Here is a 21694-nt window from a genome sequence, read left to right on the forward strand (position 1 = left end):
GTAAGGACCGGTCTGGACTGCAGGGCTTCCAGCAACTTGGCAGACCATTTGTCCATAGACTGAGCCATGGATTGTGAGAGTGACTCAGAGCTTTTCAGCAAAAACTGCAAACTCTGTCGCTGCCACCTGTACAGTGGAAGCAGGGGGGTCTGCCTGAGCCGAGGGGCCCACTAGTGACCGACGCTCCGGCTGAGCAAGCGTAACAGGGGTCGAGCATTGCTCACAGTGAGGGTAGGTGGAACCCGCAGGTAGCATGGCCCTACAAGAGGTACATGTCGCAAAAAAACCCTGTGCTTTAGTGCCCTTGCTCCTTGTGGCCGACATGCTGTTGTGTCCTAGGAGCGTGATCACTGAGGGTATATAGAAAAAAGGGTATACAGCCCGGCCGAACAGAAATAAGTATATATATATATACGTATCTATACCGGCACCCAAGGGGACCAACACCGAGTGACCGGTGCGGCTTACCGACCGCTAAAAAGCGGGGTGTGTGCGCTCCAGATTCCCTGCCTGGTCTCCCAGAGCTGCACTCTGTGATTCTCCACCGGCAGAATGTCCTAAAGATGGCTGCCGGAGCTCTCAGGGGAGGAGTGAAGCCATGGGCGGCGTTAGAAAAAGTCCGGGAATCTGGGGTCCCCACAGTGATCAGTGAGGGGGAAGGAAGCATACAGGATGCCCCGGCCCTCACTCCGACGTCAGGTCGGCTATCCCGCCCCTATCTCTGAAAGACAGGCCCAGGGGCGGGAGTTTTTCCACTAGGCCGCGATGAAGCCGGGGACTAAATTTAATACCGCGGCCGACAAGCAGGCGCGGTCGGCGCGGTAGTCCCCGGTCTTCACAATTCAGCAGTCAGATGCGGCGTCTGGAAACCAGGCGCTCCATACACAGTCCCCATGGGGACACAGAGTACCTCGTGGATGCAGGGCCCTGACCCTGAGTATAGATAAGCTCCTGTCCAGCAGATTCCCTCAGGGGCTGCGGAGGGAGCACGGTCCCAGAACCTGGATGACCGCTTCGGATCCCACTTCTACCAGAGCCCTCAGGGATAAAGAAGGAAACACGGCATGAGGCTCCAGCCGTCGTACCCGCAATGGGTACCTCAACCTTAACAGCACCGCCGACTTAGTGGGGTGAGAAGGGAGCATGCCGGGGGCCCCGTGGGGGCCCTCTTTTCTTCCAACCGATACAATCAGCAGCTGCTGCTAACATGGAGATGTGTGAGTGGATGTGTGCCTCCTTCCACACAAAGCATAAAACTGAGGAGCCCGTGATGCACGGGAGGGTGTATAGGCAGAGGGGAGGGGTTACACTTGAGTGTAATACTTTGTGTGGCCTCCGGAGGCAGAAGCTATACACCCAATTGTCTGGGTCTCCCAATGGAGCGACAAAGAAATAGCTGTGCGCACACTGTTTTTTCTCAAGAACATTCTTTCTGCAGAATTTCTTGAGAAAAAGAATGAGCATGTCACTTCTTTTCTGCAGGTACCTGCGGATTTTGCCATAGATAATTGTTAAAAACTGCAGGGGCCAACCTGTGGAAGACTGCACCAAAACCGCGGTAAAACTGCATCTGGTTTTCGGTGCGTTATTGGTGCGGGTTTTGACCGCAAGTGCGGTAATCTTTCAGACTCAAAATATTTCTTGAGAAAAATACTTTTTCTAGTGTGAACAAAGCCTTAGCGCACTGATGGATGAATTTGTTCCTAAGCCAATTGATCAGGGGGTCATGAAATTGATTAGAAATGAGCAGCTGAAAACACCATTAGAAAGTGGAACATACTGCCATTTAGGGCACATGGATAAAACAACTGGAAAGTGACCAAGCCTGTAAAGGGAATTAGTAGCATGCTGTAGAAGCAGAGACTATTTCCAGCAATGTGTCACGCAATGATCTGCTTGCTAGTTTCAATAAAATCACTACCACTTTTCCAAATTCAGAAGTCAGCATAACCCCATCCACACCACTCAGTATTAGCTTTCTGTTCACTGTGCATAGGTAGAAAGCCGCCACTCAGTGGAGGAGACAGTATGATAAAAGCTCATGAATGTAAGACATGCTCACCATCTGATGCACATGTCTCTTGAATATCCACTGACAAATGTTGTCAAAAGACAGATTTTTTTTTTCTGGGGAAGATAAGCAGCTGACAGACACATGTATGCCTATTGATTGATTAGTTGTGATTCATGTGCATGGGAAAGTTGGGAAAAAGAATTTTGTTACTTACCGTAAATTCTTTTTCTTATAGTTCCGTATTGGGAGACCCAGACCATGGGTGTTTAGCTTCTGCCTCCGGAGGACACACAAAGTACTACACTGAAAAGTGTAGCTCCTCCCTCTGAGCTTATACACCCCCTGGTAGCCAGTCCTAGCCAGTTTAGTGCAAAAGCTGAAGGAGAATAGCCACCCACAAGTAGAACCGAGTAAGAACCGGAACAACCGGAGACTCTGTCCACGACAACAGCCGGTGATAACACACGGAAAAAGAAAATTGCCAACAGGCAACAGGGAGGGAGCTGGGTCTCCCAATACGGAACTATAAGAAAAAGAATTTACGGTAAGTAACAAAATTCTCTTTTTCTTTATCGTTCCTTTAGGAGACCCAGACCATGGGACGTTCCAAAGCTGTCCCTGGGTGGGAATAAACAGAAAAAACTAAGAAGTAGGCGGAGCCTAACTTCACAAGTGGGCGACAGCCGCCTGAAGGATGCGTCTGCCCAAGCTCGCATCTGCCGAAGCATGAGCATGCACTTGGTAGTGTTTCGAAAAGGTATGCAGGCTAGTCCAAGTGGCAGCCTGACAGACTTGTTGAGCCGTAGCCTGGTGCCTAAAAGCCCAAGAGGCACCAACAGCTCTGGTCGAGTGTGCTTTGATCCCCGGCGGGGGAGGCACCTGAGTACTCTGGTAGGCGTCCGAAATGGTCGATCTAATCCAACGGGCCAAGGTCGGCTTAGAAGCAGAGAGACCCTTGCGCCGCCCTGTGGTTAGCACAAAAAGAGAGGTGCACCGCCTAAGCGCAGCGGTGCGAGACACATAAATCCGGAGAGCACGCACCAGATCTAGAGTATGCAGCGCTTTCTCAAAGCGATGAACAGGGGCCGGACAGAAGGAAGGCAAGGAAATATCCTGGTTAAGGTGGAAGGGAGAGACCACCTTAGGAAGAAAGTCCGGGGTCGGACGGAGAACTACCTTGTCTTGGTGAAAAACCAAAAAAAGGTGACTCCGAGGAGAGCGCAGCCAAATCAGAGACTCTCCTGAGAGAAGTTATGGCAACTAGAAAGGCCACCTTTTGAGAAAGACGATACAAAGAAACCTCCCTAAGGGGCTCGAAAGGGGGTTTCTGCAATACCGTGAGGACCAAGTTAAGGTCCCAGGGATCCAAGGGCCGCCGATAAGGCGGAATGATGTGAGACGCACCTTGCATGAAGGTGCGGACCTGAGCCAGCCGGGCAAGACGCCGCTGGAACAGCACTGATAGAGCTGAGGGACAGTCCTAGCTGCAGACCAGACTGTAAAAAAGACAGAAGGGTCGGCAACGAGAATGGCCAAGGAGAATGGCCGGAAGAGCGACACCAGGACAGGAAAGTTTTCCAAGTCCTGTGATAGATCTTGACGGAGGAAGACTTACGGGCCCGAGTCATAGTGGAGATGACTTCAGGAGGAATACCAGAAGCAGTCAAAATCCAGGACTCAAGAGCCACGCCGTCAATTTGAGTGCCGCAGAATTCGGGCGGAAAAACGGACCTTGCGAGAGCAGGTCTGGACGGTCCGGAAGATGCCACGGCATCTCCACGGACAGTTGGAGCAGGTCCGGATACCAAGCTCGCCTGGGCCAGTCCGGTGCAATGAGGATGACTCGACGGCCCTCCATTCTGATCTTGCGCAGGACTCTGGGCAAGAGAGCTAGAGGGGGAAACACGTAGGACAGACGAAACTGGGACCAGTCTTGAACCAGAGCGTCCGCGGCGAAGGCCTGAGGATCGTGGGAGCGAGCCACGTAAACCGGAACCTTGTTGTTGTGACGGGATGCCATTAGGTCCACGTCCGGAGTGCTCCACTTGCGGCAGATTGACTGAAACACTGCCGGGTGCAGGGACCACTCGCCACCGTCCACAGATTGACGGCTGAGATAGTCTGCCTCCCAGTTTTCTACGCCAGGGATGTGGACTGCGGATATGGTGGACTTGGAGTCCTCCGCCCATTGAAGAATGCGTCGGACCTCCAACATTGCCAGGCGGCTGCGTGTCCCGCCTTGGTGATTGATGTAGGCAACCGCTGTCGCGTTGTCTGACTGGACTCGAATGTGCCTGCCCGCCAACAGGTGGTGAAAGGCTAGGAGAGCTAGAAGCACAGCTCTGGTTTCCAGCACATTGATTGAAAGGGCTGACTCGGACGGAGTCCAAGTGCCCTGCGCTCTGTGGTGGAGATGTACCGCTCCCCAGCCGGATAGGCTGGCATCCGTGGTGAGAATCACCCAGGACGGAGTCAGGAAGGAGCGCCCTTGGGACAGGGAGAGGGGTCGAAGCCACCACTGAAGAGAGCTCCTGGTCCGTGGCGACAGAGCCACTAACCTCTGTAAGGAGGAAGGCCGCTTGTCCCAACAGCGGAGAATGTCCAGCTGCAGAGGACGCAGATGGAACTGGGCAAAGGGAACTGCCTCCATGGAGGCCACCATTTGACCCAGCACCTGCATCAGGCGCCTGAGGGAATAACGGCGGGGCCTCAGGAGAGAGCGCACCGCTAGCCGGAGAGACTGCTGTTTGATTAAGGGCAACTTCACAAGTGCCGGCAAAGTCTCGAACTGCATCCCTAGGTACGTGAGACTCTGGGTCGGAGTCAGTGTGGATTTGGGAAGATTGACAATCCACCCGAATTGGGCTAAGGTGGCGAGAGTGAGCGAAACACTCCGCTGACAGTCTGCGCTGGATGTACCCTTGACCAGAAGGTCGTCCAGATAAGGAAGCACTGCTAACCCCTGGAGGTGCAGGACCGCAATCACTGCCGCCATGACCTTGGTGAATACCCGAGGGGCCGTGGCTAACCCGAAGGGGAGAGCCACGAATTGGAAATGATCCTCTCCTATCGCAAAACGTAACCAACGCTGATGTGACACTGCGATTGGCACATGTAGATAGGCATCTCTGATATCGATGGACGCCAGAAACTCCCCTTGGGTCATTGAGGCAATGACTGATCGCAGAGACTCCATGCGAAAATGCCGCACCCGGACATGCTTGTTGAGAAGCTTGAGATCCAGGATGGGCCGGAAGGTACTGTCCTTTTTTGGAACTAGGAAGAGATTTGAGTAAAAAACTCTGAACCGTTCCTGAGCGGGAACTGGGACAATCACTCCGTTTGCCTGCAAGGACGCCACGGCCTGCGAGAAGGTGGCGGCCTTGGAGCAGTGGGGAGTTGAGAGAAAAAAAATCTGTTTGGAGGGCTGGAAGAGAATTCTATCCTGTAGCCGTGAGATATGATGTCTCTCACCCACTGATCGGAGACTTGCTTTAACCAAGCGTCGCCAAAGTGGGAGAGCCTGCCACCGACTAAGGACGTGGCTGGAGCGGGCCGAGAGTCATGAGGAAGCTGCCTTAGTGGAAGAACCTCCTGCGGTCTTCTGCGGACGCGCTTTTGGGCGCCAGTTGGATTTCTGATCCTTGGCTGAGTTAGCGGACGAGGCGGAAGGCTTAGAGGATGACCAGTTGGAGGAACGAAAACTAGATTGATTCCTACCCTGGGCGGGTTTCCTGGTCTTTGTTTGTGGCATGGAAGTACTCTTCCCGCCAGTAGCTTCTTTAACGATTTCATCCAGCTGTTCACCAAACAGCCGTGAACCAGCAAAAGGGAGCCCAGCAAGAAACTTCTTGGAAGAAGCATCTGCCTTCCACTCTCGAAGCCACAAAATCCTGCAGATAACAAGAGAATTAGCTGAAGCCACCGCAGTGCGGTGAGCAGCCTCTAGCATGGCAGACATGGCATAGGATGAAAAAGCTGAAGCCTGAGCAGTTAAGGTAACCATCTCAGGCATAGATTCCTTGGTGAGGGAATGCATCTCCTCTAGAGAAGCAGAGATGGCTTTGAGAGCCCACACTGCTGCAAAAGTCGGGGAAAACCCGGCCCCCGCAGCTTCATACACAGATTTGGCCAGAAGGTCAATCTGACGGTCAGTGGAATCCTTAAGTGAGGTGCCGTCAGCCACCGACACAACGGTCCGGGCTGATAGCCTAGACACCGGAGGGTCTACCTTTGGGGAGTGAGACCACTCCTTGACCACCTCAGGTGGAAATGGAAACCGGTCATCAGAACCACGCTTTGGAAAGAGTTTGTCAGGGTAGGCCCTGGGTTTGGTCACAGCGATCTGAAAACTGGAGTGGTTAAAGAACACACTCTTTGCCCTCTTAGGCGAGGTAAACTGGTGCTTTTCTGCCAAAGAGAGTTGCTCCTCTGACACTGGCGGATTGAGATCCAGCACAGAATTAATAGCAGCAAGCAAATCACTAAGATCTGAGTCACCCTCAGAGAAATCGATGGGATACATAGCCTCCGAGCCCCCAGTGAGGGCATCCTCCTCATCTTGAGAGTCAGCTCTTGAGACAGAGCCGTGGGATGGGGAGGGGGAGGAAACCCTGCGCCTTCTCTTAGAAGGACGGGGTCTGGGATCAGATGATGAATCCTCCGTGAGCTCCGATGGACGGAGGTCAGAGGATAGGAGTCCTCTGTCAAGAGTATTACAGGCACCCTGTGAGGGAGGCTGATTCATATTCATCAAAGTCCTGGACAAAAGTCCCATGGACTCAGCAAATGACTGGGATATGGACCTAGGAAAAGGACTCTACCCAGGCCGGAGGTTCAGTCACAGGTGCAGCAGCAGCCTGAGAGACCACTGGGGGTGAGACTCCAGGCTGTGGCACCGCCAAGTTAGAGCAACCATCACAGTGTGGATAAATGCTCGGCTCAGGCAGCAGGAGCTTAAATGCAGTGCATGCAGAATAAAGCTTTGGAGCCTTGCTCCTTGTGTGAGACATGCTGCTGGAGTGGGGCTTTGCAGAGAATGAACCCCAGGGAGAATATACAGAGGTCCACAACCGGAGACCGGCTGTGGCTTACCAGACCGCTGAGCGCGGTGTTGTGTGCCCTCCAGATCCCGAAGCCCGGTCCCCCAGTCGCAGCACCTCAGCAGAGATGCAGAATGCAGGATGTCCCAGAGCAGAGTGAACTCTGCCTGAGAAATGGCCACCGGAGCGAAGAGAGAGGGGCGGGACTAGGGGGCGTTCCTATAAAAGAGCGGGAACTGGAGGGCTATAGAGACCTGCAGGGAAGGAGGGATGCCCCAGCAGTGGGGAGTGTCCCTCCCCTGTGTAGAACGGCCGCCGGGAGGAGCCGAACCTGTCCCTCTGCATGAGTGACATGCGAGGGCAGGAAAATGAAACTAGGCCTCCGGCGAAGCCGGGGCCTAAATTTAAGCGGCGAGGCCGACAAGCAGGCACCATCGGCGCGGTTCTCAGGCAAAAGCTAGAGAACCCGCCGGAAAAGTTAAAACAATCACATACAGCATACTCTCCCCTTACAATAAAGAATCGGGACCCCCAACATAAACGTCTCAGGTACTTAGCTGCTGAGACGCAGGGCCATGTCCCCGGTGATGAGTGCTCCGGTCCAGCAGGATCCTCAAGGGGCTGTGGATGGAGACCGGACTCCTGCCAGGCATGGAGACCGTGCTGGCTCCCACTTCAAGCCAGAGCCCAGAAGGGATGGTGAAGGAGCGCGGCATGTAAGGCTCCAGCCTTGGAAATCAACCTTAACAACACCACCGACACAGTGGGGTGAGAAGGGACATGCCGGGAGTCCAGACATGGACCCGCTTTTCTTCAAACTCTTTCCAAAAGTCAAACAAATCAGATGAGAATGCATGTGTGGATGTATGCCTCCTGACACAAAGCAATAAACTGGCTAGGACTGGCTACCAGGGGGTGTACAAGCTCAGAGGGAGGAGCTACACTTTTAAGTGTAGTACTTTGTGTGTCCTCCGGAGGCAGAAGCTAAACACCCATGGTCTGGGTCTCCCAAAGGAACGATAAAGAAATATTAGTCAGTGTTCGACCAACAGCTATGCTTAACAGTTTGTTAAAAGGGGTTATAAGGCTTTTTTTGTTATTTCACTATTAGGCTACATTGGGGCATGTAAGTAGCTAGCAACTACCTACCTGCCCTGCTGTCAGTCCCTCTCCCCCAGCTCAGAGCGGTCATGTGACCGCTCCCGCTGGGATTTTGCGGCTTCCTGTGATGCCATGTAGACAGGAGCAGGAGCCTGTTGATTGGTATCCCAGCCGATGTCATGTTGCTGACCTGCAGCCGACCAGGAACATTGTGACGCAGCCCCCGTCCCTCTCATCCGCCCCACATTTTGTATTCAGGTGTGTGTGATTGTGCTGTTGACAGCCAATGAGTGTGCAGAGGGCGACCAGGGCTGGTGCCAGCTCTGACTGTGAAGCTTGACAAATAAGCACAGGAAGAGGTCATGTTTGGTTGAGCTGCAGGTAAATAAAGTGATAATTCAAGAACAAAACGTTAGAAACAGAAAACAAAAACACAATATAGGGGTGTTTTAGATGACAATACAGCATAAATTAGCTAAAAACAAATTTGGATTTTGTGGCTGGACAACTTCTTTAAATCAAGATGTCAAAGGCAAATTATTATGTTACTGATCTGAAACCTTCCACCTCAGTAAATATTACCTTTTCTTTATTATCTAGGGAGGAGGAGAGTCTTGGACTTGAAGCCGATCGCATGACGCCAGTGAAGTCCCTCTCTTTTTGACCTTCTTTGGAAGCAGTAATCTCAGATAATGCCCCATAGCTACCAGTCTTGCGCAGTCCTAGGCGCCAGGAGGCTGGAGATTCATCCTTCCTTTCTTCTTCCTTAGGAGAGATTTTGGTTGCGGGAGTAGGGAACTGTAACCATAAAAATATTGAAGCCATGATTTACTCTTACAAAAGTCTGGTTTCTCAAAAACAAAATCCCAACACCAAAGCAATCATCCTTAAAATTTCCAAAAGGCATTTGATCAAGTAATGCAAGTTGAGCTGTAACGATAGAAGGATTTTATTTCATCGTCACAGGGAGGGGGACTTTTGATTAAATAACCCAAGTGTGAATCTCAATGGGGTTAAAATATCACTAAAAACAAAGCACACAGGAAAACTTGTTAATAGTAATAAAAACGATGGAAAAATGCCCACTGTCGAAACCAAATAGATTGCCATTGAAGGTTAGACAAGTCATTGAATACAGCACGTAATGCAGATACAAGATTAACATTTGTAAGTGGAAGACCATGCACAGTGATGTCAATCTGATTAAGGTACAGCCTGTAACCACAGCCAAATGTGCACACTAGTTCCTCACCAGAGATTTGTCACCTTTACTTGGCACAAGGACAATGCCAGTTTTGCGCAAGCCCATTCTCCATGAATTAGGTTGTGCGGATGCGGAATCCACCACTGGCATGAAAGGTGCAATGAAATCATACTGACCCAAGAAGAGCAAGATAGAATAAGAAGGAAAGCATAGCATGAGAAAATTAAAAACGCAACGCTTCTTTCTGATTTATGCGGCTATTGAAGTAGATGTCCAAGGCTAAAATGCATACATTACAACCAACCCAGAACTTTTCACTAAACAAAAAAGCCGACTAGAAGTAGAGCAGAAAAATGTAGATCCGGCGCCAACTTTAGGTCGAGAAGTTACAGAGTCTAACTAGTCAAAGTTACGAACCGTTCTGTGCTCATGACAAGTCAACAGAAAATACATTATCCATTTGCCGTGAGCACTTAAGCGTCAACGAACGAAAGAATACACCAATTTAACAAATACGAGTTCCTCCTTTGCAGAATCAAAAGGAACAACTGAAATCCAACATTTTAAGATGCACTGCTCTCCAATTACGCTATAAAAATAGTTCCTAATTCTGGAGTTGTGGCCCAAGAGCAACGCACACATCTTGCTTCGGCACTAGGAGGTAACAGGGAGAGGTGACCCTACAATGGCGGCCACCTGCCAGGTATCACCAGGTCTTGTGCACCTGCCAATTAGTATAGGACACCTACACTACACCTGAGACATCAGCCATTAAATGCAACATCAGCTAGGAGTCTTCTTCTAATGTGGAAGCAAGAGCAGTCCGCTGTTAAGCATGGGAGGTCGAGTGTACCCTAGAAGCCACTAAAATGAACAAAATGATTTATCTTTCCATACTGTAAACAGAAATTAAAGTGGTGAAACCAAGCTTTTATGTTATCCCCCCATTAATAGGCCAGGTGGCAACTTACTGATCGTTAGAGGACCTACCATAGGGACCCCCACTGATCCCAAGAGTAATGCATTGCAGAGCCTCATCTGAAGGAAGGGAGGTGGAGCATGCCCTTCTCTATTCCATCACTGTTTCTCGGACCGGCCGACACCGTACAGTGCTTGGCCATCTCTAGCAGTCTATTACTGAATGGCACAGTGATGCAAAATATACTGTAGCAACAAGTGAACAAGTCCTGCACCGCCTGCCCTCAGATTACCTCCAAGTTCAGTGGCTCACGTGCTGATGACTGCCATGTAGCGCTGGTTTGCAGGCGCAGCGTGCTGGTCGGTATTGAGCAGCTAGGAGATCCAACAACAGGAAGATGAAAAATCGACCGCAAACAGCTACTATGCCAAACAATTTCTTTTTTATTCAAGCGTTCTTTTCATCGGTGCAGATAAAAATGCGGGAGGTGACTAGGATGCGAGTCCCTCCAAAGGGACCGATGCACCGATGAAAAGAACGCTTGAATAAAAAAGAAATTGTTTGGCATAGTAGCTGTTTGCGGTCGATTTTTCATCTTCCTGTTGGATCTCACAGTGATGCAAAATGCTCCCTTCAGACGGGATTTTAGAGCGCCCCTTTCTTAAGATCACTGATGTAGCCAGCAGACTAACAATTAAGGTAACCCAAATCCTGTGAATAAGGGACAACCTGAAGACCTTGAGAAAGAAAAAAAAAGGGGGGGGGCACTCTCTTAAAACTGTTCTACATATCCAAATTCGTATATATACATAAAACCTAATTACTAGAAACAGTGGACCCATTTCTAATCTGCGAGGACAGAATCCGCAGATGAAATGTAAAGGGTGACACTATCCCAAAGAGTATCAGACAGAATCTGGGGTTAAGGAGGCGGATATCACTCATTAAACAGTAAGGGATTAAAAGAACTTGCGATTCACCCATCAACCATGAACAAAATTGATGCCGCTTCAGCCATCCAGGGAAATCAAAACTCATACGGATGCATGCAGTCACAACATGCAAAACTAACAAGAAGTCTGCCATGTAGACCTGCAGAACATGCTGTCCCAGGGCCGTGCATCTACATTGCACCACGTTTAATATATTTGTTGCCTGTACATGATCATTGGACAGATCCATGTGAAGAGTTTAGAGCCTGTGCCCTTGTGTCAAGAGACTTCACACATTGGCTCAATATTGTATGCGAATTTAAGAAATCCAAGACCGACATTGTGATTTCTGCTGTGGATTTGCAGCGGATGTTTGGGTACATGTATTAGTGCAGTACAATAATTAGCCCTAGAGGGGGTTAATCATCTGCAGCCCCATCTGAAAATAAGCAGCATGCTGCCCTACTGTCATTGTAAAAACGTGTGCAGTTATCTGTTACATGCCAACAACTTGCAGCACCATTATTTACATGTAGATTGTTGGCAGATTTGACGCCAATTTTGGCACAGGTTCACAAGGAGATCAGTATCAAATGTTACTTATTGGAATGGGGTTAAGAGGAAGGTGCTCCCCTGGGACAGATTCACTATATGACCAATCTCAAAACACAAGTTATGGTACCGTCACACTAAGCGACGCTCCAGCGATCCCACCAGCAACCTGACCTGGTAGGGATCGCTGGAGCGTCGCTACACGGGTTGCTGGTGAGCTGTCACACAGGCAGATCTCACCAGCAACCAGCCCCCAACGACGCGTGGAAGCGATGCTGCGCTTGCTAACTAAGGAAAATATCGGGTAACCAACCCGATATTTACCTTGGTTACCAGCGCACACCGCTTAGCGCTGGCTCCCTGCACTCCTAGCCAGAGTACACATCGGGTTAATTACCCAATGTGTACTCTGCTACGTGTGCAGGGAGCCGGCACTGGCAGCGTGAGAGCGGCGGACACTGGTAACAAAGGTAAATATCGGGTAACCAAGGAAAGGGCTTCTTGGTTACCCAATATTTACATTGGTTACCAGCCTCCGCAGAAGCCGGCTCCTGCTGCCTGCACATTCAGTTGTTGCTCTGTCACGGTCACACACAGCGATCTGTGCTTCACAGCGGGACAACAACAACTAAAAAATGGCCCAGGACATTCAGCAACAACAAGCGACTTCACAGCAGGTGCCAGGTTGTTGCTGGATGTCACACACAGCAACATCGGTAGCAAGTCGTGCCTCAGCAGCAATGTTGCTAGCGATGTTGCTTAGTGTGACGGTACCTTTAGTTCTGGTCTTAAATGATGGTAGTACATCAGTAACCCTTTCACCCCCTAGCGATTTTCAGTTTTTGCTTATTCCTCCCCTTCTTCCAAGAGCCATAACTTTTTTCCGTCAATATTGCCAAATGACTGCTTGTTTTTTGTGGGAAGAGTTGTACATTTCAATACAACTATATATTCTACCCCATATTGTATTGGGTTGTTTTTGTTGTTTTTTTTTTTAATGCACCATGTTCACTATATGGTAAAACTGACCTGGCGTTATGATTCCCCCCCGGTCAGTAAGAGCCGTAGATACTAAACATGTATACTTTTACTTTTATCTAAGGGGTGAAAAAAAAAAAAAAAATCAGAAGTTTGTCCAAGAATAGCACTTTTGGCGCCCTTTTGCGAGATCCGTAGTGGTGTACTTTTTCGGGATCTGGGGCTCAGTGATTACTTATTTTTTTTGCATTTTGAGGCAACATTTTAATTATACCATTTTTGCGTACCTGTTATTTGATAATTATTATTATAGTTATTCTTTATTTTATTAGTCTCCTTAGGGGACTTTATTATTACACAGTCCAATAGATTCTGCTGATCAGTGATGCTGCTCTGATCTGCAGAAATGCTGTGCTCCTGTCAGCGCCGGCGCTCTGCAGCCATTCAAAGGAAACACATCATGGCAGTGACAGGAGTCATCATCTGACCCCGAGCTACCATTGCAAACCAGTGGCTTCTCGCAATCATGTCATGAGGCTGCCGATTGTCGCGGGAAATGGCGTGATCCTCGCCAGAGCGCATTAGATTGCGCTGTCAGATTTTGACAGCATGATCTAAGGTGTTAATTGGTGCGGGTGGATCAGAGATCTAGCCTGTTAGCTGCACATGTCTGCTGATTGGATCAACAGACATGTGCAGCAAATAATGTGGGCTTGTCACATGAGCTCACATTAAAGGGACATATACAACCAATGATGTATAGGTACGTCATTGTTCATGAAGGGATTAATCATACTTTATGTGCCACTTAAAAACATGACCAGAGTGATTTAGGGAGTACCAACTACTAGCAGGCCCTTAAGATAAAAGCAAGAATAAAAATATAAAAATAAAAACAAACAAGTTCTGAAAAGATGCTTTACCTTCTTTATTGGTGATGTAGGGGTGACTTGCCCAGAAGGTACAGTTGAGGCATGGGCAGTTACATTGGACACTTGAGATCTATTGTTCGGAGCATTCGCGGAGATTTTAGCCTTATCTACAATGGTAAGAAAGAAGCCAACGTAAAAGACCATTAGATATACTTGATAGAAACAGACCCTATAAACTTATTGTCTTTAGTTCTAATCCTCTGAGACGTGTCTGAGCAGCTAACCCTTTACTATTGAAAAACTATATGACTGACATACCAATTCTAAAAGATGTAACAGGCTAGGAGAATATTGGTTACCACGACGGATTTTAAGTCAGTGCTGCTCTTTAGAAATGAGCTTCTAGACATAAGAACAATGCTGACTATACTAGTACCAGCTATGGAGTACAGGGTCATACGTCCTTAGCAGATCTTTAACACTAGAAGTCCCAGGAATTTCGAGCTCCATAGAGTTTCAATGGTAGAAATGTCAAATGACCCCTCTCTGGGACTTCTAGTGTTAAAGCGACATTTAGAATTTCTCACAATTGCCAACTTCCACTATCAATTCTTGCAATAAAGAAATTGTGGTGCAGTTGTAGTATTATGAAGCAGAAATGTGTAAGGATGCTGGATACATGTTCCCATTTACTTACCTGTTTCCGCTTCAGATTCAGAGTCTTCCTCCTCCTCTTCCTCACTGGAACAACTAGATTCATCTTTCTTTCCTTCATCCTCCTCATCTGCCTTTTCTTGCTCTAGTGACTCAATGCTTGAAATGGTCTTCTCATGCTCAATAATCAAGGTCTCTTTGCTAGAAGACAAGACACTTTAGTATACATGTTTCTTTAGAACTGAATGCATTCAGGTACAAAGAAGGGAATTTTGTTACTTACCGTAAATTCCTTTTCTTCTAGCTCCAATTGGGAGACCCAGACGATTGGGTGTATAGCTACTGCCTCCGGAGGCCACACAAAGCATTACACTAAAAAGTGTAAGGCCCCTCCCCTTCTGGCTATACACCCCCCGTGGGATCACGGGCTTGCTCAGTTTTAGTGCTAAAGCAAGAAGGAGGAAAGCCAATAACTGGTTTAAACAAATTCAATCCGAAGTAACATCGGAGAACTGAAAACCGTTCAACATGAACAACATGTGTACCCGAACAACCAAAAATCCCGAAGGAAACAGGGCGGGTGCTGGGTCTCCCAATTGGAGCTAGAAGAAAAGGAATTTACGGTAAGTAACAAAATTCCCTTCTTCGGCGCTCCATTGGGAGACCCAGACGATTGGGACGTCCAAAAGCAGTCCCTGGGTGGGTAAATTAATACCTCATGTTAGAGCTGTAAAACAGCCCTTCCCTACAAGGAGGCAACCGCCGCCTGCAGGACTCTTCTACCTAAGCTGGCATCCGCCTAAGCGTAGGTATGCACCTGACAATGCTTGGTGAAAGTGTGCAGACTCGACCAGGTAGCTGCCTGGCACACCTGCTGAGCCGTAGCCTGGTGCCGTAATGCCTAGGGCGCACCCACGGCTCTGGTAGAATGGGCTTTCAGCCCTGATGGAACCGGAAGCCCAGCAGAACAGTAGGCTTCAAGAATTGGTTCCTTGATCCATCGAGCCAGGGTGGATTTGGAAGCCTGCGACTCTTTACGCTGATTAGCGACAAGCACAGAGAGTGCATCCGAGCGGCGCAGAGGCGCCGTGCGGGAAATGTAGATTCTGAGTGCTCTCACCAGATCCAACAAATGCAAATCCATTTCATATCGATGAAATGGATGAGGCAAAAGGAAGGTAAGGAGATATCCTGATTGAGATGAAAGGGGGATACCACCTTAGGGAGAACTCCGGAATCGGGCGCAGCACTGCCTTGCCTTGGTGAAACACCAGGAAGGAAGCTTTTGGATGACAGCGCTGCTAGCTCGGACACTCTCCTAAGAGACGTGACCGCTACCAGAAAGGCCTCTTTCTGGGAAAGTCGAGAGAGTGAAACATCTCTCAGAGGCTCGAAGGGCGGCTTCTGGAGAGCAATTAGTACCCTGTTCAGATCCCATGGGTCCAACGGCCGTTTGTACAGAGGGACAATGTGACAAACCTCCTGCAGGAACGTGTGTACCTGAGGAAGTGGTGCTAGGCGCTTCTGAAGAATACAGATAGCGCTGAGACTTGTCCTTTAAGGGAGCCGAGTGACAACCTTTTTCCAAACCAGATTGCAGGAAGGAAGGAAAAGTAGGGAATGCAAATGAGCAGGGAGACACTCCCTGAGCAGAGCATTAAGAGAAGAATATCCTCCACATCCTGTGGTAGATCTTGGCAGACGTCGGTTTTCTAGTCTGTCTCATGGTGGCAATGACGTCCTGAGATAATCCTGAAGACGCTAGGATTCAGGACTGAAAGGCCATACCGTCAGGTTCAGGGCCGTAGAATTCAGATGGAAAAAACGGCCCTTGGGACAGTAAGTCTGGCCGGGCTGGTAGTGGCCACGGTTGGCAGACCGTGAGATGCCACAGATCCGGGGACTACGACCTCCTCGGCCAGTCTGTGGCGATGAGGATGGCGCGGCGGCAAACGGACCTGATGTTGCGTAGCCCTCTGGGCAGCAGTGTCAGAGGGGGAAACACATAGGTAGCTGGAACTGCGACCAAACCTGAACTAAGGCGTCTGCCGCCAGAGCTCTTTGATCGTGATACCGCGCCATGAAAATCGGAACCTTGTTGTTGTGCCGAGACGCTATTAGGTCGACGTTCAGCATCCCCCAGCGTTGACAGATTTCCTGAAAACCGTCCGGGTGAAGATACCCTTCCCCTGCGTCCATACCCTGGCAACTGAGGAAGTCTGCTTCCCAGTTTTCTGCGCCCGGGATGTGAACTGCGGATATGGTGGATGCTCTGTCTTCCACCCCCATCAGACTCCGCCGGACTTCCTGGGAGGCTTGCCGACTGCGTGTTCCGCCTTGGTGGTAGATGTATGCCACCGCTGTGGAGTTGTCCGACTGAATTCGGATGTGTGTGCTTTCCAGCCACGGCTGGAAGGCTTGCAGGGCAAGATACACTGCCCAGATTTCCAGCACATTGATTTGAAGGATGGACTCCTCTGAAGAGAGTCCTTGACCGTCTGAGAAGGGGGACGTTCCTTCTAGGGACGTCGACTTCCCATCCCATTGGCAAAGAATGCCACATTGGAGTGGACGCAGATGAAACTGCGCGAAAGTGACTGCCTCTGCATGAGGCGTGTTAAGGGGTGTGACTGGCCGTGAAGGAGAGACTGCACCCCCGTCTGTAGTGAACGCTGTTTGTCCAGCGGAAGCTTCACTATCGCTGAGGGAGCGTGACACTCCATGCCCAGATATGTCAGCGATTGGGTCGGTGTCAGATTTAACCTTGAGAAGTTGATGATCCACCCGAAACTCTGGAGAGTCTCCAGCGCTACGCTCAGGCTGTGTTGGCATGCCTCTTGAGAGGGTGCCTTGACAAGTCGACCGTCCAAGGAAGGATCACCGAGTGACCCTGAGAGTGCAGGACTGCTCCCACTGCTGCCCTGAACTTGGTGAAAACCCGTAGGGCTGTCGCCAGACCGAAGGGCAGGGTTACGAACTGAAGATGCTCGTCTTCAATAACGAAACGTAGCAAACGTTGGTGCTCTGGAGCAATCGGCACGTGGAGATAAGCATCCTGATGTCTATTGATGCTAGGAAATCTCCTATGCCATCCGGAACCGCCTGGCCTTCACGTGCTTGTTGAGCAGTTTTAGGTCCCCCACAATCAGATTGGAGGAAAACCGTGTCTTGTTCCTGAAGAGGAACAGGAATTACCACTCCTTCTGCCTGCAGAAGAGCATCGGCTCGGTGGGTAGGTGGGGAAGTTCTGAAGAATCGAGCCGGAGGCCGAGAACAGAACTCTATCCTGTACACGTGAGACACAATGTCTCTCACCCACCGGTCTGTGACCTGTGGCAGCTAAATGTCGCCAAGGCGAGAGAGTCTGCCACCAACCGCGGATGCGGAGAGAGAGAGCTTAAAGTCATGAGGCGACCGCCTTGGAAGCGGTTCCTCTGGCTGCCTTCCTTGGGCGTGATTGAGCCCGCCTGGAATCTGAGCCCCTCTGAGCCTTTTGAGCCCTTTTGGACTAGGACAATTTGGACCTGCCCGAGCCTGGGAAGGACCGAAACCTCGACTGTCTCTCTCGGACAGCATTAATAGGGTAAGTCGCAATGCAGACATTGCGAGGATAAGGACGCTACCTGCGGCACAGATGTACCTGTGCTCAAGACCAGCTGCGCAAGACCAGCTGACATAGCTTAGAGTGCCCATACGGCTGCGAATGCCGGAGCAACCGACACGCCGATAGCTTCATAGACAGATTTCAACCAGAGGTCCATCTGTCTGTCAATGGCATCTTTAAGTGAAGTCCCATCTCCACTGCAACTATGGATCTAGCCGCAAGCCTGGAGATTGGGGGATCCACCTTTGGACCCTGGGTCCAGCGCCTGACCACGTCAGGAGGAAAGGGATAACATGTATCCTTAATACATTTGGAGAAACGCTTATCTGGTAAGCGTGGTGATTCTGAACTGCTTCTCTGAAGTCAGCGTGGCCAGAAAAGTACTCAATGTACGCTTGAGATACTGAAATGGGATTTCTCCTGCTGGGAAGCTGACTCCTCCACTGAAGGAGCTGGGGGAGAGATATCCAACATGCCATTGCTGGACGCTATAAGATCATTCACCATGGCGTCACCATCCGGTGTATCCGGATTGAGAGCGGTGTCAGGATCAAAGTCCTGATCAGCTACGTCTGCCTCATCATACAGAGAGTCCTCTGCTGTGACCCTGACTAGTGATGAGGCCGAGTGCCGCTCCCAGCGAGCTCGCTTAGGCTGTCTGGGACTGTCGTCCGTGTCAGAGCCTTCACCCTGGAATGCCTGGGACCCCCCCGGAGCACTGATTTTGTTCCAAATGAGGGTGGCCAGGGAGCAATGATCAAGATTGCCCATGGCCTGTCTGGACTGCAAGTCACTATCCCATGACAATCTATCAGCCGTAACTGCAACACCGTCCCTGTCCATGGACAGGGTTCACAGGTGGTTCCTTTGGCCACCTCTAGTAGAGACCCCGGCTGACCAAGTGCTACAGGGGAGCATTGCACACAACGGGGGTCAGTGGAACCTGCCGGTGGAACAGTATCACATGCAGTAAAAGCAGCATAGAAAGCCTGTGTTGCTTTTTTGCTGCTGTAGTCTAGCCATCTAGGAGCATATAGCCGAGAATAGCGACCGTACAGTGCAAAGTATAGCATACAAGCATAAAGGACAAATGAGCACTTCAGCACATGCAATATGAGCAGCTTAGAAAGCCTGTGCCTTGGCACCCTTGATTTTTTGCTGCTGTAGTCTAGCCATTCTAGGAGAATATCGCCAAGAATAGCGACCGTACAGTGCAATGTATAGCATACAAGCATAAGTACAAATGAACACTTCAGCACATGCAATACAAGCAGCATAGAAAGCCTGTGCCTTAGCACCCTTGCTTTTTTGCTGCTGTTGTCTCGCCATCTAAGAGGGCATATAGCCAAAAATAGCGACCTACAGTGCAGTGTAAGCATAAAATACAAATGGACACAACGGTATTTAGTGGGGTCAGCACTTCAGGTGCTGCTTACCGCCCGCCTATAGGCGGGTGTGTGGTCGCCAGAGTCCTGTGACTGGTTGCCCAGAGCTTGTCTCCGTTCTCCAGCTCGGACTGCAGGAATGGCTGCCGGCGTCCTTCTCCAGCTCGTGTGACGAGGGGCGGGCCGTGGGCGTGCCCCAGGCAAGAGCGGGAAACCGGCGTCCCACTGTGTCCAGTGAAGGGGGCTGGAGAATGCAAAGCAGACTCCAGCCCTCGGCGCTGACTTTCTGTACAGCGTCCCGCCTCTCCCCTGACTGGCAGGGCTGGGGGCGGGAACGAAACGAAAACTAGGCCGCAAAGCCGGGGACTCGAGTAATAAGCGCGGCCGTCCTATGTGCACGGCCAGCGCGGAGTCCCCGGCGCACCACAAGTCCCAGCCGCGCCACAGTGTAAAAACACCCAGCAGCGGCCCGGCGCGGCAGTTCCCAATACATAAATTCACACAGCAAAGCTGCCGTGAATAATAGCACGAGCGCTCCGCGCTGTTGTCCCCGGCGCACTAGCACTCCCAGCAATGCTGGTGTGTGTGTGTGCGCGATGTGTACGGGGACACAGAGTACCTTAATGTAGCAGGGCCCTGTCCCTGACGATACTCAGCTCCATATCCAGCAGGTTCTCTGGGTCTGTGGATGGAGCCCGGTCTCAGTGCCTGGAGACCTGTAAGATCCCACTTCACCCAGAGCCCTGAGGGGGGATGGGGAAGGAAAACAGCATGTGGGCTCCAGCCTCCGTACCCGCAATGGGTACCTCAACCTTAACAAACACCCGACAAAAGTGGGGTGAGAAGGGAGCATGCTGGGGGCCCCATATGGGCCCACTTTTCTTCCATCCGACATAGTCAGCAGCTGCTGCTGACTAAAAACAGTGGAGCTATGCGTGGATGTCTGACCTCCTTCGCACAAAGCTTGAAAACTGAGCAAGCCCGTGATCCCACGGGGGGTGTATAGCCAGAAGGGGAGGGGCCTTACACTTTTTAGTGTAATGCTTTGTGTGGCCTCCGGAGGCAGTAGCTATACACCCAATCGTCTGGGTCTCCCAATGGAGCGCCGAAGAAATTAGTGATAGTGAGGTAGAACATTGAGCTATTTACACCCCTTGTCTGTTAAGTGGTGTAAGGCTATGTGCGCACGTTGCGTAAATACATGCAGTTACGCTGCGCTTTGTAGCGCAGCGTAACTGCATGCGTCCTGCGTCCCCTGCACAGTCTATGGAGATTGTGCAGGGGCCGTGCGCACGTGGCGTTTTAGAGCGCAGCGCTTCGGCTACTGCCGAAGCGCTGCGTTCTAAGAAGTGACATGTCACTTCTTCCGTGCGCATTGCCGGCAGCTCCTGCTCTGTCTATGGGAGGGCTGCACTCAGAGCGCATGGAATCGGCTTTTTTTTTTCACTACGGACATTTCTGCAGCGATTTAAAGCTCACGTGTGCTCTTCAGATCGCTGCAGAAATTTCTGCAGTGACTGTACGCAACGTGCGCACATAGCCTAAGTCACATCAGCTCCTTTACGCTTATTAAAACGTTTAAAGGGGGGTCTGTCCACACAAAATGACTGTTCAAACCAAATCCTTTGGGGATGTGCACTCAACTGGCTACATAAACAATCATCTGTGCCCTTCTCTGGCTCCTGTAAAGCCCAAGCTGCTAATCAAGAGTAAGGAACAGATAGATGTAAAGCAAGTAGGTGTGAAGGTGCACTGAACAGTTTAGCACATCAAGGGTGTACTGAACATCTGTGCTTGGTTTGGACAGTCAGACGCACCTTTAATAGGCAGAATATAACATTCACTTACTAGGAAGCGGTTAATTTATAACTCTACTTGGTGGAAAGCTTGAAGAAGGTCTTCGACCCTTGCTGCAATAAGCAGCGCAGCCAAATTGTTAGTCCACATTAAGTGCTAAGCAGCGCAGGCAAACTTAGTCCACATTGAGTGCTAAGCAGTGCAGGCAAACTGTTAGTCCACACTGAGCGCCGAGCACTGCAGCCAAACTTAGTCCACACTGTGCGCTCTGCCATGCTGCTAAGAGGCTCGGCTTTGCCTTTGCTGCAAGGAAGAAGTGTGGACAGTAAATCTGGTAGGATCCAGAGATCTGGCCCACATCACAGCAGCGTTTCTGGCTCTAAAGCCTAGAGCTTGAAGTAGCACATAATCCCTGGCTAGGAAACGGGCCTCTGCAGATGACAAACATAGTAATGGGAACAGTAAAACCTGAACATACATACTTCTTCAGAGATTTCAGTGACTGGTTGTTTTCTGTAGTAGAAGACTCAATTAATGGAGATTTCTCTTGTTTTTCACTAAGAAGCTGGAAGATAAAAGTGTAAAATATGCTATTTTCAAAGCACACTTAATTCCAGGGTGCTGTACATGAACATGCTCC

General features: G+C 50.2%; 1 protein-coding gene across 3 annotated transcripts in view; it reads right to left on the reverse strand.

Moving 5' to 3' along the window:
• Positions 1–21694, reverse strand: part of PPP1R12A (protein phosphatase 1 regulatory subunit 12A) — a 234743-nt gene that overhangs the window by 125044 nt on the left and 88005 nt on the right. For all 3 annotated transcript variants that reach the window (XM_075344940.1, XM_075344941.1, XM_075344939.1), the window contains exons 7-10: positions 21537–21619; positions 14312–14469; positions 13666–13781; positions 8740–8955 (exon numbers count right to left, since the gene is read on the reverse strand). In XM_075344940.1, coding sequence (XP_075201055.1) covers positions 8740–8955; positions 13666–13781; positions 14312–14469; positions 21537–21619 — 573 coding nt within the window. The remainder of the gene's footprint in view (positions 1–8739; positions 8956–13665; positions 13782–14311; positions 14470–21536; positions 21620–21694) is intronic.

This window comes from Anomaloglossus baeobatrachus, chromosome 4 (assembly GCF_048569485.1).
Source record: "Anomaloglossus baeobatrachus isolate aAnoBae1 chromosome 4, aAnoBae1.hap1, whole genome shotgun sequence".
Classification (NCBI taxonomy): domain Eukaryota; kingdom Metazoa; phylum Chordata; class Amphibia; order Anura; family Aromobatidae; genus Anomaloglossus; species Anomaloglossus baeobatrachus.